The sequence below is a fragment of the Coenobita brevimanus genome, chromosome 67, assembly GCF_032717465.1.
Source record: "Coenobita brevimanus isolate Jiangsu-jjx chromosome 67, ASM3271746v2, whole genome shotgun sequence".
In the NCBI taxonomy this organism is placed as follows: Eukaryota; Metazoa; Arthropoda; class Malacostraca; order Decapoda; family Coenobitidae; genus Coenobita; species Coenobita brevimanus.
Window position 1 is genome coordinate 4,298,298 of NC_137020.1, and position 18,737 is coordinate 4,317,034.

The 18,737-nt window shown below is 39.8% G+C and overlaps 1 protein-coding gene across 1 annotated transcript in view; it reads right to left on the minus strand.

The window, feature by feature from the left end:
• Positions 1-16,787, minus strand: part of LOC145405497 (glutamate receptor ionotropic, kainate 2-like) — a 128,373-nt gene extending 111,586 nt beyond the window's left edge. The window contains exon 1 of the mRNA XM_080276846.1: positions 16,766-16,787. Within this exon, the coding sequence (XP_080132972.1) occupies positions 16,766-16,787 (22 nt within the window). The remainder of the gene's footprint in view (positions 1-16,765) is intronic.
• Positions 16,788-18,737: the final 1,950 nt, after the last annotated feature.

Sequence of the window (18,737 nt, forward strand, 5' to 3'; positions counted from 1 at the left end):
AGGTCAGAGAGAAGAAAATAGGTTAGAAAGGAAAAAAAGGTCAGAGAGAAATAGAGGTCAGAGAGGAAAGAAGAGGTCAGAGAAAAAAAAGAGGTCAGAGAGGAAAAAAGGTCAGAGAAAAAAAGAGGTCAGAGAGAAGAAGAGGTCAGAGAGAAAGAGGTCAGAGAGAAAAAGAGGTTAGTGAGAAAAAGAGGTCAGAGAGGAAAAAAGGAGGTCAGAGAGAAAGAGAGGTGAGAGGAGAAAAAAAGTGGTCAGAGGAAAAAATAAGAGGTCAGGGAGAAAAGAAATAGGTCACGGAAAAGGAGGTCAGGGGGATAAAAAGGTCAGAGAGAAAAAGATAGAGGGAAAAAGAAGTCAGAGAAAAAAAAAAGAGGTCAGAGAGAGAAAAAAGAAAAAAAAACAGGTCAGAGAGAGAAAAAAGAAAAAAAAAAGTCAGAGAAAAAAGAGAAATAAAAAGAGGTCAGAGAGAGAAAAAAAAAGAGGTCAGAGAGAGAAAAAGAAAAAAAAAGAGGTCAGAGAGAAAAAAAGAAAAAAGAGGTCAGAGAGAGGAAAAAAAAGAAAAAAAAGAGGTCAGAGAGAGAAAAAAGAGAAAAAAAAATGTCAGACAAAAAAGAGAAATAAAAAGAGGTCAGAGAGAGAAAAAAGAGAAAAAAAAAGAGGTCAGAGAGAAAAAAGAGAAATAAAAAGAGGTCAGAGAGAGAAAAAAGAAAAAAAGGTCAGAGAGAGAAAAAAAAGAAAAAAAGGTCAGAGAGAGAAAAAAGAGAAATTAAAAGAGGTCAGAGAGAGAAAAAATGGAAAAAAAAAGAGGTCAGAGAGAGAAAAAAAGGAAAAAAAAAGAGGTCAGAGAGAGAAAAAAGAGAGAAAAAAAAGAGGTCAGAGAGAGAAAAAAAGAGAGAAAAAAAGAGGTCAGACAGAAAAAGGGGTCGGAGAGAAAAAAAGAGGTCAGAGAGAAAAAAGAGCTCAGAGAGAGAAAATAAATGTCAGGGAGAAAAAATGGAAATGGAGAAGGAAAAAAAGAGGTCAGAGAGAAAGAAAATGAGGTCAAAGAGAAATAAAAAATGTCAGAGAAAAAAAAAGGGGGGGGATCGGAGAGAAAAAAAAATGGTCAAAGAAAAAAAAACAGGGAGAAAAAATAGGTCAAAAAGAAATAAGTAGGTCAGAGAGGTAAAAAAGAGGTCAGAGGAAAAGGGAGGTCAGAGGGAAAAAAGAGGTCAGAGGAAAAAAGGTCAGAGAGAAAAAAAGGCCAGAGAGAAAAAACGAGGTCAGAGAGAAAAAAAGAGGTCAGAGGAAAAAAAAGGTCAGAGAAAAAAAGAGGTCAGAGAGAAAAAAAGAGGTCAGAGAGAAGAAAGAGGTCAGAGAGAAAAAGGTCAGAAGAAAAAAAGGTCAGAGAGAAAAAAAGGTCAGAGAGAAAAAAGAGGTTAGTGATAAAAAAAAAGTCAGAAACAAAGGTCAGAAAGAAAAAAGAAAAGGATGTCAGAGAAAAAAAAAGAGGTCAGAAAGAAACGAGGTCAGTGAGAAAAGGGGTCAGGGAGAAAAAGAGGTTAGTGAGAAAAAGAGGTCAGAGGGAAAGAGGTCAGAGAGAAAAAGAGGTCAGAGGGAAAGAGGTCAGAGAGAAAAAGAGGTCAGAGGTCAGAGAGAAAAAGAGGTAGAGAGAAAAAGCGGTCAGAGAAAAAAAAGAAGTCAGAGAGAAAAAAGAGGTCAGAGAAAAAAAGAAGTCAGAAAGAGAAAGAGGTCAAAGAGAGAGAGAGAAAAAAGAGGTCAGAGAAAAAAAATAAGTCTGAGAGAAAAGAAGTCAGAGAGAAAAAAGAGGTCAGAGAGACAAAAGAGGTCAGAGAGAGAGAAAAAAGAAGTCAGAGAAAAATAAAGTCAGAGAGAAAAAAAGTCAGAGAGAAAAAAGAGAGGTCAGAGAGGAGAAAATGATGTCAGAGAGAAAAAGAGAGGTCAGAGAGGAGAAAAGGATGTCAGAGAGAAAAAGAGTGGACAGAGAGGAGAAAAAGAGGTCAGAGAGAAAAAGAGGTCAAAGAGAGAGAGAGGTCAGAGAGAGAAAAAGAGGTGAGAAAGAAAAAGAGGTCAGAGAAAAAAAAGAGGCCTGAGATAAAAAAAAGAGGTCAAAGAGAAGAAGAGGTCAGAAAGAGAAAAAAATAAGTCAGAGAGAGAGAGAGAGAGAGAGAGAGAGAGAGAGAGAGAGAGAGAGGAAAATGTGAAGCTTAAAGACGAACCAGCGCACATGTTATAGTCCTGTTAAAATTGCCACATAATTACGATTCCATGCAGTACATCAATTTTTATCGCTCAAGGTGTTTCTGTGCTGACCATTATTTTCTGGGTTAGTGAGATTCAAGTCCCTAAACTGTACTGTCACAATGAATTAGGCGGGATATTTGCAACACGTCAACTTTGCAACTCTTCCCCAGTCTGTATTTTCCTCTGTCTACAACCTCCAGTCTTTTAAACACAATGTGCTCAAGCATTTCGAATTGAATGGATCTTGAATTTACCTTTTATTATTATGTTATTATTATTATTGGAGGAACAACATTGTAGACTTGCAACCTTTGGTAATTTCCCCAAAAAAATGAAAACAAAAATTTTAATATTTCTTTTGTCGTTAAATGATTTGTGGAAATATTTTTTTAAACTAGTCGCAAGGCAAATAAAATCGTTTTTCATTATTATTATTAGCAGCAGCAGCAGCATAGTCGTCATCCTGATCCCCATCAACATCATCATTCTTATAAAATCATCATCATCATCATCATCATCACAACTAATAAATGAATGACACAGTTTTTGTGCGTAAAGGCACACAGCTACACATGCGTACATTCTTAAGGCAACAGACTTCAGGCCTATACTCCATTCACCTTAATTTGGCCCAGATTTTCGTCCTGTTGCAGTCTAATTCCCGTAACTCAAGTGGTGGAAAAAGACAGTACTACGGCTCTGCATCCTTCCCATAGCACTTCTTCATGACTAGCATCATATTCTAATACAAATCTATTGTCACGACACAGAGTTCAAGATGAAGAGACGGCAATTTTAGTCCAGAATTATAACAGTGTAGTAACATTATAGTCGCGGCGCGCGACCTCTGAGGTTGTTATTATCGTACCCTGGCAACCTATCCCTCTACAGTGCGTCCGATTTTGTGTATAATATGAGACGCCTGTGATTCATGTATAATATGTTCGAGTATAATGATATTCGTGTATAATATATTCGTGCAGAATAATATGATTCGTGTATAATCTGATACGAAATCGGACACACTTTCGAATGGTAGGTTGCCAGGGTACGATAAGGACAACCTCAGAGTCGTGCGCCGCGACTATAGTATTATAAGGATGAGATGGAAGGACTGAGTGGACATACAGTATATGAGAGAGGGAGGTGTGAGTTGGAGGGAAGGCGCCCAAATGGCAGAAAAAAAGCGATACATGGGACTGAGGCGTCTGGCAATAGATAGATGGGCATATGATTCCTGCGTTCATCTCACACGGCAATAAGCAGAGATGTGGTTTTGTAAGTGTGTGTGTGTGTGTGTGTGTGTGTGTGTGTGTGTGTGTGTGTGTGTGTGTGTGTGTGATAGGAGCCTGAGTGAGAGTAAACACCATCACTTTAACCCTCACATGATTCGGACAACTCTGTTTTTTCCCAGTTAATGCCAGACAGTTATCTCAGCTGATTGTAGCCTGTATTCCCGGCGGTTGAGGAAGCTCCCTAACACCTTTTCCTGACCCATTTATTTTGGTTATTACACCTTATTGTCCTATTCTCTGTTACACAATTCCTTCCATTATCGCCATACTCTGAAAAGGTAACGTAGAAGAGGATATTACCAGTCATATCTAAGAATCAATTGGTAAGGACGAGGCGTTAGGGAGAATGCGGATATCTGGAGCATAAGCTTCCCAAGAGCGATAGTCGTTCCACTTTAACTTGGCCTAAAATTACCTTAGCTAGATACTAACTGCTGAGCTGTGGAGAAGGATTAACACTAGAATATGATGCTAGTCACGAAGAAGTGTTATTGAAAGGATGAAGAAAGGTAGCATTGTCTTTTTCCGCCGCTTAGCAACGTGACCTAAACTGGAGAGGGACGAATATCTAGGCCGAGTTAGTGTAAAATAAAATTCGTGTATTCTGTATGTGTGTTTTGTGTGTAAAGACTGTTCAGTGTGTGTTATATTTTAAAATCCTCTCTATCTTTCCATATGTGAATGTATCTGCTATTTGGGTGACATAAATGTTTGTTTGTTTGTCTGTCTGTCTCCACACACACACACACACACACACACACACACACACACACACACACACACACACACACACAGAGAGAGAGAGAGAGAGAGAGAGAGAGAGAGAGAGAGAGAGAGAGAGAGGGCTCATTCATTGCTAATAACTCGGATTCTGTCAGGCTGCTCCCATTCATGAAAAGGAAAGCCCTACATTAAATGAATGGATGTCCTCTATAACGCTATTTCCTGTCCTAGACACTCACTACTCCAAACACTTCGATAAAACGGTGTATATTTTGGCTTAATTAAAGAGGTGGTGGCTGAGTTGGTAGGAAGGTGGTCTGCAGTCCCACCAGACGCGGGTTCGAATCCCGGCTGGGACAGGGAACAGTTTAAGGATTTGGATTTCGTTCTTATACACATTGTTGATCTACAACAGGACGTTCTGACATACAAAAACACTCCCTCTAATGCCAGTACCCTAATCTTGTAAGAGACAGCCCTGGCATGTATTCACTATAGACGGTGGGTTATTGTGCTGAAAAAGTGACATGTGGAGGTGTATGATACGTAGAACTGCTGGGCCTCTAGGAATGGGCTATTAAACCTATGCTCAAAGTCAGGCACATAAAAAAGAAAATAAGTTTTTTAGATTTTGGAAAGTCGTGTAATTGTTAATGGGTTTATCAAGGCAACACCTGCTTAACCCCTTCTGCTTGAAAAGTCCTTCGAAATGTAAAGAACATCATCTGCTAATAGTCATCATCATCATCATAAATCCCATTTTTAAATAGGAGCGTAGAGGTCCGGGGCAAGGCTACTCAGTCCCGACATTTAAGGCAAGAGTAACAAACTCTCATCCCTTTTCTGTCCAACTCTCTAATGCAAAATTTAACCGTTACTCCCAGTCCTTCATTTTATGCAACAGGTCAGCTCTGGAATTGTTTCCCTCTGTCTGTATTTCCTGCTTCCTACGATCTCCAGTCCTTCAAACGCAGTGTGTCCAGGCATCTCAATGTGAACGGATCTTGAATTTGGCTCTCTTTTGTATTGTTTTGTTTTTTTCTTGGAAGGAACGGTTTGCGGGCTTCTGGCCTTTAGTTCCTTCTTCCTTGCATAAAAAAAAAAGTAACCAGCTTCACTCGTCCCTGAGTGGCATTATGTCAGCAATAAAGTCTTACCATTCCTCAGATGGAACCCATTCAGGCTTCACCCAGTTGGACCGCCTTAACCCACTAAACCACCAGGTGTCATTTCGTTATATGGTTACCACCCAGCGAAGTATATGGTTTCCAGGAATACAGGAAACCATTTGGCTTGTTATTCAGTGGAGAGAGAGAGAGAGAGAGAGAGAGAGAGAGAGAGAGAGAGAGAAGGGGAGATGGCCAATGCATTGAGTGGATGTTACCCAGTTAACGAACGAGACTTACAAATCATGTATAACAACAAACTTCGGTAAGGTCTCTTGGGTTAGTTTGGGTAAGGTTACGTTGGAATTAGAATATTTTAGGTTTAGTTACATCATACCTGCTTGGAACTGGCCTAGGCTGGCTTAGGTAAGAACAGGTTAGATTTGTTTAGGCTGGTTAGGTTAGATGGAGGTACATAGATTAGGTAAAATTTGGGTAATAATTGTTTGAGTTAGAGAGTATTTAAATTGGGCTCATTTAGCCTTCACAGAGCTGTTTAGGGACACACTGGTTAGGCTACATTTAGTTAGGGCAGGGTTGGTTACCAGCCGCGATAGCGAAGCTGGTATTGTTTTCAATTTGTGTGTGTGTGTGTGTGTGTGTGTGTGTGTGTGTGTGTGTGTGTGTTAGCACGATAACTTTGCAACCGCTTAGGATATAATCAGAAAATTTTACAGGTGTGTAGTAGGGAAAAAAAGATAAAGCGATCACGAGTTCGAAACTGGTGAAAGCAGGTCAAGGTCGGTGTGTCTTACCACGATAACTTCGCAACCGCTCAAGATATCATAAAGTTTTACAAGTGTGTTGTAGGGATGAAAATCTACGAGTTCGAAATTGGTGAAAGTAGGTCAAGGTCAAGGTCATATTCCGAGCCGCGCTAGATATATCGACTGGTGGCTGGTGTGGATCCCCCCTTGGGGGAGGGCTCTAGTTTAATTAGGCTACCGGTACGTAACCTACTGCTGTTCTTGGTGTTGGTTTGGTTAGTAATTCATTTCAATAGATTACACTCTGGTATTTTTAGTCAGCCTCGTTGTGGAAGGCAGAACTCAAACATATCAGCTCGCCCCAGATGACATATTAAACCACTGATGACACATTAAACCTCTGATGACACATTAAACCCCTGATGACACATTAAACCCCTGATGACACATTAAACCCCTGATGACATATTAAACCCCTGATGACACATTAAACCCCTGATGACATATTAAACCCCTGATGACACATTAAACCCCTGATGACACATTAAACCCCTGATGACACATTAAACCCCTGATGACACATTAAACCCCTGATGACACATTAAATCTCTGATGACACATTAAACCCCTGATGACACATTAAATCTCTGATGACACATTAAACCCCTGATGACACATTAAACCCCACGTGACACATTAAACCCCTGATGACACATTAAACCCCACATGACACATTAAACCCCACATGACACATTAAAACCCCACATGACACATTAAACCCCTGATGACACATTAAACCCTGATGACACATTAAGCCCCTGATGACACATTAAACCCCTGATGACGCATTAAACCCGTGATGACGCATTAAACCCCACGTGACACATTAAACCCCTGATGACACATTAAACCCATGATGACACATTAAACTCCTAATGAAACATTAAACCCAAGATGACACATTAAACCCATGATGACACATTAAACTCCTAATGAAACATTAAACCCCACGTGAAACATTAAACCCCTGATGACACATTAAACCCCTGATGACACATTAAACTCCTGATGACACATTAAACTCCAAATGACACATTAAACCCCAGATGACACATTAAACCCATGGTGATACATTATTGGGGTGAAAATATGTGTAGAAGTATTAGATGGTCAATGGTATTCAGCAGAGAAAAATTATTGTTGTTTTATCCGATATGAAAATCGAGGTGTAGGTAAGGTTGAGAGAGAGAGAGAGAGAGAGAGAGAGAGAGAGAGAAAGAGAGAGGGATGGTGATGGTGATGATAAGAACAACGAGGGTAATGATTCTGAAAAAGAAAAATAATAACTGTGATGGTGATAATGATTATGTAGAAAACTATTGATGATAATGAAGAAGAAACCTATTGATTGTGATGATGATAGTGATAGTAATGATAATGATGATGATGTAGAAGGTGGAGTAAACTAATGACTGTGATGATGATGATGATGATGATAATGAAGATGAAGAAAATACTTGTGATGATGATGATAATGAAGATGAAGAAATTACTTGTGATGATAATGATAATGATGACGTAAAAGGTAAAGAAAATTAATAACGATGATGGTGATGATGAAGATAAAGATGATGACTAATGACTGTAATGATAATGATGATGATGATGATGATGCAGAAGATGAGGAAAATTAATAATTGTGATGATGATTGAGATAATAATGATGATAAAGATGATGTAGATTGGATGATGGATGGATGGATGAGAAAATGAAGAAAACTAATGATGATGATGATGATCATGATGATGATAATGATGGTGATAAATAAAACAACTGATGATGATGATGATGATGATGGTGATAATAATGATGATGATGATGATGGTGATGTAGACTAATGACTGCGATGGTGATGATGGTGATGATGTAGAAGGACAAGAAAACTAATACTTGTGATGATGATGATGATGATGATGATGATGATGAAGTCTAATGACTCTGATGATGATGATGATGATGATGATGATGATGATGAAGTCTAATGACTGTGATGATGATGATGATGATGATGATGAAGTCTAATGACTGTGATGATGATGATGATGATGATGATAATGATGTAGAGGATGAAGAATAATGATTTTTATGATGATGATGATGATGATGATGAAAACTAATTACTGTGATGGTGATGATGTAGAAGGACAAGAAAACTAATACTTGTGATGATGATGATGATGACGACTATGATGATGATGATGATGATAATGATGATGATGATGATGATGATGATGGTGATGACGGATAATGTTGATGTCTGAGGGTTTTAATCAGCTTGGAGTGAGGGCAGGAACCAGGGGATGTTAATATTGTCCGAACTGACTCCTTAAAGATCAGAATACCTAACACTCACATCCAGCCAACCACAGGGGACATTACTGACGTGGGAGTGAGTCGTAATAGCCTTAGGAAAATAGCCACGTGAGGGTTTGGTCTGGAAGGAAATTGAGAATGTGGACATTAATAATATTCGCAGTATTAAGACATGTGGAGAGGATGGAGAGTGAGAGACTGACAAGGAGAGCGTAAGTGAGTGAGATGGAGGGGGGGAGAGGGATAGGGAGGCCAAGGATGAGATGAAGGGATGGAGTGGAGAGGTATATGAGAGAGGGGTGTGTGAGCAGGGAGCAGGACAATGAAATGGCGGGGGACAGGGCGACATGGAAGCGATTTGTTTGTGGCCACCCTTTACGGGATTAAGGCGTCTGGCAATAGATAGATAAACAGAATTTAAAACATAGTAATATCGTGTGAAAATAGCTTTGACATTAAATACTTGTGTAATATCCAGGGTAAAGGAGCAAATGTCTGGTGCTGTGTTTTTGATGATTCAGGCACTTGCTTGAATGCACTGACTGGTGCTGACAGTTTCCCAAGCAAGTATGCAGACTAAGGAAGAGCAAGCTGAGACGACTGTTTTATGTGCACAGATCCGAGAATTCCTTAACCTAGCGTAACGTGATGGAAAATGGATGATCACTTACTTCCCTCCCAAAGAAATTAGAAGAGGCAGGGAACTACTAGACTCCCAGAGCGTTGGGTGGCCCTCCTCCAGTGAAGTAGCCTGTCCTCGTGGGAGTCTTTTTCTTAACATGAGTTCCTGATGTAATATTTATAAGTCTACAAGTCATAACTTCCATAACCTGGTAGAGACTCCTTCTACACTTGCTGAACAGTGGCATGCTTCCATCTTAACGTAAAGAAGGAAAGTACAATATCGAAGACCGTCCATCTTGCCACAGTGTTTGAGAAATTGCTTACTATTTTCCTTATTTAGAGCTAACACTAATCATAACATTGTTCAGCAAGTACTTGATATTATGTCATAGGTATTTTCACAGGATATTTATTTACTTAAGACGTAGTTTATGCCGAAATACGGAAATTATCAATGTCGATATTTTGAATCTCCTTCTAGCCCAAAACCCGCAAAGTGGTCAGTTAACAAAAGGTTTAAAAAATCATTTAAAAATGTTACTCCTCCCTGTCTCCAGCTTCCTGTTTATCTGTACATAAATTTATATCTTTGTATCTAATAATATGTCTATGCATCCATCTATCTGCTTATTTATCAGTCTATCTACCTATCTGTCTGTCCATCTATCTATCTGTCTATTAGTCTAGCTAGCTAACTAACTACCCACCTATCTACAGCCCTCATAGATCTGGTAATCCATCTAACCATCTGTCTGTCTGTCTGTCTGTATTACCATCTGTCTGCCTATCTATCTGTCTGTCTCTTTGTCTGTGTCTGTCTTTCTGTTAGTCTCTATCTATCATACGGATAAATTTCACTTGTATTATATCCAGGTTATGATGAAATAATTTTGGTAACAAATTTACCTTAAACTTACTTTAATATCATGACGGGGCTAAGAATATAAAATAATCATCTGATCCCACCTCATACAATTGTGGATGTGTTTCTCTGTTCGTTCATGTACATCTTTTAAAATATGTTCATATATATCTTGGTTTATGCATCCACTTTTCATATGCATACTACAAGGTATTTACACACACACACACACACACACACACACACACACACTCACACACACACACACACATACACACACACACACACACCTTCTCCCAGGTATTCAGGCATAGCCCTATCAGTTCTTTACTAGTTAGCTTGGTATCCAGGTCGTGGTTGGCTCGGATGTCATTGAGAACAACCTACTGCTCTCAGTCACAGTTAGCTGTCCATACTCAGAAGCTTAATCTATTCAGCGAGGGGTAAATAACCAGTGACGTAAAGGAAGTTACTTTATTAGTTAAAATACGTAATACTGTATGTGCCTGTCGGTAGCTGAGGTTTCACGAAGGCAAACGAAAACTATATGGATAACTATTTTCTTTTCTATGCAAGGAAGAAGGAGCCAAAGGCCAGGGGACCGTAAACTGCTCCCTCCAAGAAAAAAACAAAAACAAGATAACGGAGAACCAAATTCAAGATCCATTCATTTCGAGATGCTTGGACACACTGCGTTTGAAAGACTGGAGATCGTGGGCAGTAGGAAAAACAAACATAAGGAGACAGTTCCAGTGCTGACCTGTTGCATAAATGAAGGACTGGGAGTAGCGGTTAACTCTTGCATTAGAGAATTGGAGAGAAAAAGGATGGGAATTTGTTGCTAGACGGGTGCTACGCGCCCGCCGTAGTGGTGGAGGGATGCGAGCAGACAATTCAGAGGAGCAGTGACCATTGAAGTAGTGATAGAAAAGTGATAAAGACGCAACAGTGCGGCGAAGAGACAGAGGTTGAAGGGAGCCAGGAAGAGGAGGAGAGTTAACGAGACGAAAAGCCTTTGATATCACCCTACTGAGAAAAGCTGTGTGTGGGGAGCCTCCCCACACATGAGAGTTGTACTCTATACAGGGGCGAATAAAACCCGTGTATAAAGTCAACAACTGTGCAGGGGTAAAGAAGGTACGGAGTCGGCTTATCACACCCCATCTCTTGGAAGCTGATTTTACAAGAGAGGTAATATGTTTTTTCCAAGATAAATTCCGAGAGAATGAAACCTCACATATGTTTAAGGATGATGCAGGATTGAGCTGGATATTATTAAAAATTAGAGGGTATTCCTGTGGAAGATTTTGTCGGATTGGCAAATGTAAGAACCGAATTTCAGATGCATTAAAAAGAAGAAGAATACACCAGTCATGTATGAGACAACCCTAGCATGTATTCAGCATGGACGGTGGGTGTTAGCGCCAAAGTGGTGGCATGTAGAGGTGTGTAGAATGTAGGAGGACTACTGGGCCTCTGGGGCAGGCTGTGAAGCCTATGTCCAGAGTCGGACACATAAAAAAAAAAAAAATCAGAGATATGAGCCAAGTCAGACATTAGGTGTGCCATAGCCTCATCCCTTGTTTGTTCAAGTAACTGCTGAGATGGACGTTGCGGGAAGCAAATGGAAAGGTGAAGGGTGCAGTCATCAGCGTATGAGTGGACAGGGTTAGATGTACGACTTAGAAGGTCACTGATGAATAAAAGGAAGAGAGTTGGAGATAGGACAGAGCCCTGAGGAACACCACTATTGATAACTCCAGGAGAAGAACGGTGGCCGTCTACAACAGCAGCTACAGAACGACCAAAGAGGAAGCTAGAGATGAAGGCACAGATAGAATAGAAACCGTAAGAGAGGAGACCTGGGGAAAGAAGGTTCAATCACCCCAGTCTCTTTCTAGTAAAACCTAATATGAATTCCAGTACACTGTGGGCATTTCGGATCCTCGGTGCAGTCACTGAGGCACTACAAAGGAAAGTCTAGCCAATCACAGCAGTTCCCTATTGACCCAATCGATATGGCTCGGCGACCCAATTTTGTGCCGCGACCCAGGGGTGAAGGACCTCCGATCCACACATGTCTATCTGTGTTACCATCTACCCATCCATTTATCCATCTGTCCATCCATCTGTCTATCTTTCCGTCTATCTAAGTCCATCCTTTTCTCTATGCATCCATCCATTCTTTGGTTAATCTCTGTATCTATCTCTTAATCTATCTACCTATTCATTCTACCCAAACAGCCATGTATGACAACGTGATGAGTATGATGGTGGATGATGATAATGATGATAAAGATACTACTACTATTACTGTTACCACTGCTACTACTGTTACCACTACTACTACTGCTACTATTACTACTAACTAATAATGATGGTGGTGATAAAGATAACACCAATGATAATTATGATAATGATGATAACAGTTATAAATAAAGTACTTGCGAAGAATAAAGAAATAGTCAAACCTTGCATCCCCCTCAGTGGCCCTTCATTATTATTATTATTATTATTATTATTATTATTATTATTATTATTATTACTATTATTATAGGAAAATGTTTGGGGTCAGTTCACTCAGCGCCACTGTCTCCCAGGCACTATTTCGGCTCACATAGGAGACACGGAAATGATGAAGCTGATAGATAGATGGGTAGATAGATAAATACAAGAATAGATAGATGGACAGAGAGACAGACGGGCAGATAGATAGACAGACAGACAGATAGATGAATACAAGGATAAATAGATCGAATGAGAGACAGAGGGACAGACAGATAGATAGACAGACAGACAGATACACAGATATATAGAAGGACAGATATATAGACAGAGAGACAGATGGACAGATAAACAGATAGACAGACAGATAGATAGATGGATTAATAGATAGATATACGGGGTAAGTTAGCTAAACTGATAGATATAGACAGATAGACAGAAAAATAGATAGACAGATGTATTAAAAGGTGTGGATATGTAGGGACAGTTAACTAGACTGATACATAGATAGACAGATAGACAAATAGATAGACAGAGACAGATTGACAGATGGATGGATGGATGCATATATGTGGAGTTAGCTAGCCATAGACATACGTAGACACATAGATAGATAGATAGATAAATGGATGGATAGACAGATGGAAGGATCAATAGATGCTGATACATGGGGACAGTTGGCTAGATTGGTAGATAGATAGACAGACAGACAGGAAGATAGAGCAGATGGATGGATGCATAGGCAGATGTCTGAATAGAAAGAAATAGATAGATACTGATAGACAGTGGTAGATGCATATATATATATATATATATATATATATATATATATATATATATATATATATATATATATATATATATATATATATATATATATATATATATATATATATATATATATATCATCTCATCAGCCGTTTGAGTATCCACGGCAGGACCGGCCTATCCCAACCGAAGCGGGGACGATACAGCCAATGTATCTCTACCAAGTGGCTTAGGCTGTCTGGTAGAGATTGTATGTAGGGTGAAAAGTGCTTGTAAGTGTAATTGTAGTGTTGTAGTGGCTTTGGATGTGTGTGTAGTTTGTGAACCAAGTACAATCAGCCCGCGCAAGGCGACTGGGTGCAAGCATACTTTACAGTATGCGACACTGGTTCAACCACAGCACCCCTGATGTCCGCCAATGCAGTACGTGGCAAGAAGAACGCTCCCAAAGTTCATTACCCTGGCGGGGCGCGAACCCTCGTTCTTCAGTGTACGACAACGCACACTTTACCACTGAAGCTGTATATATATATATATATATATATATATATATATATATATATATATATATATATATATATAGAGAGAGAGAGAGAGAGAGAGAGAGAGAGAGAGAGAGAGAGAGATTATCATATAGACAGATAAATAAATATGTCGAGCAGATGGATGGATGCATGTAGATATTTGAAGATAGACAGATATATAAATAGATAGAGCAGATGTATGAATGCATAGACAGATATTTGAACAGATAGTTAGATTAATAGATAGATACAGATATTTGGATGGATTAATAGATTTATATATGTGGGGTTACCTAGCTAGACTGATAGATAGAAAGATAGATAGATAGACAGATGGACAGACGGGTAGACAGTGAGACAGACAGATAAAGAAGCAGATAGATGGATAGATTTAGAGAGCTTGAGAAGGTGGATGGATGCACAGACATATCCGAATAGATATACAGATAGACATGCAGGTAATCAGGCAGCTAGATAGATACAATGGAGTAATATTTTTATGAGTATCTTGTGAGAAATACTGAAGCTGGTCCGTATATAGCGCTCCACTGGTAACTTACGTGGCAGCATCTTATGTGTTGAAAGGACGGCTCAGTCGGCTGGTGTGGGCGTGGTTGTGGCAGTGGGAGTAAGAAATGAATAAATGATGCAGGGTAGATACTGAAAACACTGAGCCGTCCCAACAACACACGAGAAACCGCCAGGCACAGTGGAAGTGGAGTGTTATTATGTCCCACCCTTTATCGCCTGGAATAGCCAGTGGTGCGGTGGTTAGCACATCCAGACCGCAACTGGAAGGACCCGAGTTCAAACTTCGAACCAGCCAGATTTGTAGGTTAAGTTTGTTTCCTCGTGCGCCTGTTCACCCAGCGTATAAGTGGGTACCTTACGTGAACTGCAGGTGATATTCCAGGGAACTATTAGAACTTGGAAAAAGTAATGTTGTGCTTAAGAGACCCTCATGTAGCCGATAGCCTTGACTCTAACCCACTTCTTCGTTTTCTTCCCTCCTTATTTATCAGCATAATATTGGGGAGGTGGATGGAACATTGACGGTTGTGGACTGTATTCTAAGGGACGACTGGGACATTAGGGAGGGCTGGGGCATCGAAAAACTGTTTGCCTTAACCTCTGAAAATATGGATTTTCTTTTCTTTTTCTTTTCTTTTACTTTTTTGAGAAACGGGGTACAATTGATCCCTTTCAGAAACGTGTTATAGCCTTATGAAATGGTACTGTACAGTACATTACACTGTTCATAAACGTGTACTTACGATGCTACCTGTTACATGAATATCCCTGGCAATTACGACATTAGATAAGTTAGTAAGATGAAGTAACTTTGCTACATGAATACCCCAAAAATAATACGAAATGATTACACAGACTTCCTAGATATTTTTTATTTACTCACTTCTCACGTATTTTGTATTACCTCCTCACATACACTGATGACACAATGTAGCACTTTAAGAAGGAACACATGTCAGTGAGCAGGTGAGTGGCGAGAGGGATGTATGGACAATTAACAGAACCCAAGGCATCATTATATACCAAAATAGTCAAACCAATTTTACTCTGTGATATCTGACCTGGCTCAGTTGATGTACGTCGCCCGATGCATCAACATTAGTTTTTGCCATTGTACTTATACGGCACCCAAAGCAGCTGGGGTAATGGCCCTTATGTATCAGGGCAAGGAACAAATGTCAGTGATTAACCCTTGGTGGGCCAGTGCGATCCACAAGAACCCCGGCATGTTTTGAAAATGATGCCAGTAAAAAATCAGTTATTTTTAGGACGTGGCCGTTCACGACTTTTATTGCATTTGACTGATTTCTATGAGCAAAAAATAAAAACTAAAAATAATAAAATATAAAAAGATAAATAAAGAACATAAATAAATTAGCGAATGAAATAAGTTATACAGCATGAAGTGGCAGGATATCACTTTGAGAGGGGTCCACCTTGAACCTACCTGGCATTCCGTGTGGCTTATATATATATATATATATATATCTATTGCCAGACGCCTCAATCCCGTTTGGGGTGGCCACAAACAAATCGCCTCCAAGTCGCCCTGTCCCCCGCCATTTCACTCCCCTGCTCCCAGCTCACACCCCCCTCTCTCATATACCTCTCCACCCCATCTCTCCATCTCATCCTCGGCCTCCCCCTCCCTCTTTCCCCCTCCACCTCACTCACATACACTCTCTTCGTCAGTCTTTGACCCTCCATCCTCTCCACATGGCCAAACCACCTCAGTGTGTTCCTCATAACGCTTCCTATCACATCCACATCAACACCACAACGCTCCTTTATATCCTCATTCGTCAGCCTGTCTCTCCATGTGGCTCCACAGGCTCCTCTTAAATAACTCATTTCCACTGCTCTCACTCTTGACTTGTGTCCTTCCAACAATGTCCAAGCTTCACTTCCATACGTTAGAGTTGGTATCACAATACTGTCATGTAGTAACTATATATATATATATATATATATATGTATATATATATATATATATATATATATAAAGAGAGAGAGAGAGAGAGAGAGAGCGGCAGTGCCCATAATCATGTGTGCAGATATATACACAAATATATAAATACACATAAGTGTATTTCATTTTACATTGCCGGAAACTGGACTAATAGAAGAATTACATCCACATATGATACTGAAATTATATATATTAATTGTGAAGATGAAAATACTTCACGACCATGTCAGGCTGGAACTGTTGCATCTTGACAATAAACACAATCTAAAAATGCTTCTGTGTACTATTTCCTTGGCCAGCATTACACGGTGGACAAGAACCCCAGCTGATTATTAGATAGTCTCCTTCAAGTAATATAACATTCAAGTGGTTAGAGAAGGTTTCTGCTGTTCAAAATGACGTGAGTTCGATCCCACGCTGGATCAGGGGAAAATTTGACTATTAAAGTTTCTCTCAAATGGACTTTTACTTACCTGGCACAAAGTTCACCGACATGTCAAAAAAATACTTTAGCAATAAAAATCACGTCACTCCTGAATGAGACAACCCTAGCCCATGCATTCTCTGTAGACGGTGGCCATTAGCACCATAGAGGTAACAAGTGAAGGCGTGAAGGACATAGGGAAATTGTTCCTCCTCAGGGGATGGACTCTCTAGTTTATACCCGGAACTGGACATACTGTACAAAGAAAGAAAAACACCCAGGTCTTTTCGTCATCCTTCCCACCTGCACCTCATATTCAGACCAAACTTTATAATTACGACTCAAAGTAAAGCCTTCCTGTTTTATTTACTGGCAACTTTTTTCAGACCTTGCGTAAGAGAAGAGACGTACCCTTTTCCGTGATGTAAATTTGTGTGTGTGTGTGTGTGTGTGTGTGTGTGTGTGTGTGTGTGTGTGTGTGTGGGTGTGTGTGTGTGTGTTTGTGTGTGTGTGTGTGTAGGAGGCTACTTAACACATTTCACTAAGCAATATTATTCTTCCATTCACACCTTGATACCTGTTTTTCGCCTTACAAACTATCAAGCCTTTAGAGAAATCATGCACATTCACGCCACTAATATCCTAATTTATGAGCAACGTGTGTGTAAACTCACCTTTACTGAGTAGATGTTAATATTTCAGTCATACAGCTGATTAACACTTCATAACAAAAGAAAAGTGAAAGATAAACTGAAAGGAAAAATAGTACGCATTTTTACGATTATTTGTCACGATTGTCTGTTTACTGAGAGGATTGGATAAAGTCCTGTATAATTATGACCCTGATACTGACCTGACTTTACTCAGTCGTGTTACGGTTACACACACACACACACACACACACACACACACACACACACACACACACACACACACACACACACACACACACACACACACACACACACACACACACACACACACACACACACACGGCAGGGCTGTCACTTTTTTATTTTATTACTTTTTATGCAAATGAGATTATACCTATAGTACTAAACATTGTAAAGTCGTGTACAGTTGGCCATATATAAACCTTTGACAGCATCGTCATGTAGCAGAGAGCTGTGATTAGGTGCACTTGACAACCGTGACGTATTCTCATGCTTTCTGGTGGCATGAGTAGAGTTGTGAAATATCAGGTGAAATGATCAAGGCCAGTATTAGGCATTTATTTTGCTTCTTACACCTAGCCACTCTCCTCCTTTTTTCTTTTTTTTTTAATAACAGAACAGAGGAAGGAAAACAAATGAATAACAAAAAATAATCCATACACCAGATTACTGGTGTCCTATGTTCATAAAATATCTGTAACAGTTAGACTTGAACAGCTGTAGGTTGAAGTTTGGAGGGAAACAACTCTGGGGAAGCGAGTTCCAGAGAGATGCAGTTCGGGGAATGACAGAATTCTGATAAGCAGAAGTTCTGCAATATGGCTGAGTGACATTCCAGTCATGAGCGCTACCAGATGCCCGTGTAGCACGAGGGAAGGCATGGAGAGGTGGCACCGTGGACGCAACTTCGTCTGAGCATTTGCCATAAAAATATATGTAAAATAATGCAAGGGAGGCAACATTCCTTCTTACTTGCAGGGGAGGTAGTTTATTTGTAATAGCAGGGTTATTAATAATTCCAACAACCTTGTGTGAATTTTGTCTGATTGCTTTAATGCAACCTCTCCACATCCATTCCACAAGGGTGAGCAATATTCAAGCTGAGAGCGCACATGACTCTTAAAAATTACAGCTAACTGCTCGTCAGTGAATAAGTTACGGACTCTGTACATTAGTCCAAGTTTCTTTGAGGAGGTTTTAGCAAGTGATCTAACATGAGAGGTCCAGCTGAGGGCATTGGTATGCGAGACGCCGAGAATTTCAATAAGTTTGGAGATGGAAATATTAGTAGTACTGAAGGTAATATACGAATCTGGCAATATCTGTCTATTAGTAATATGTATATAT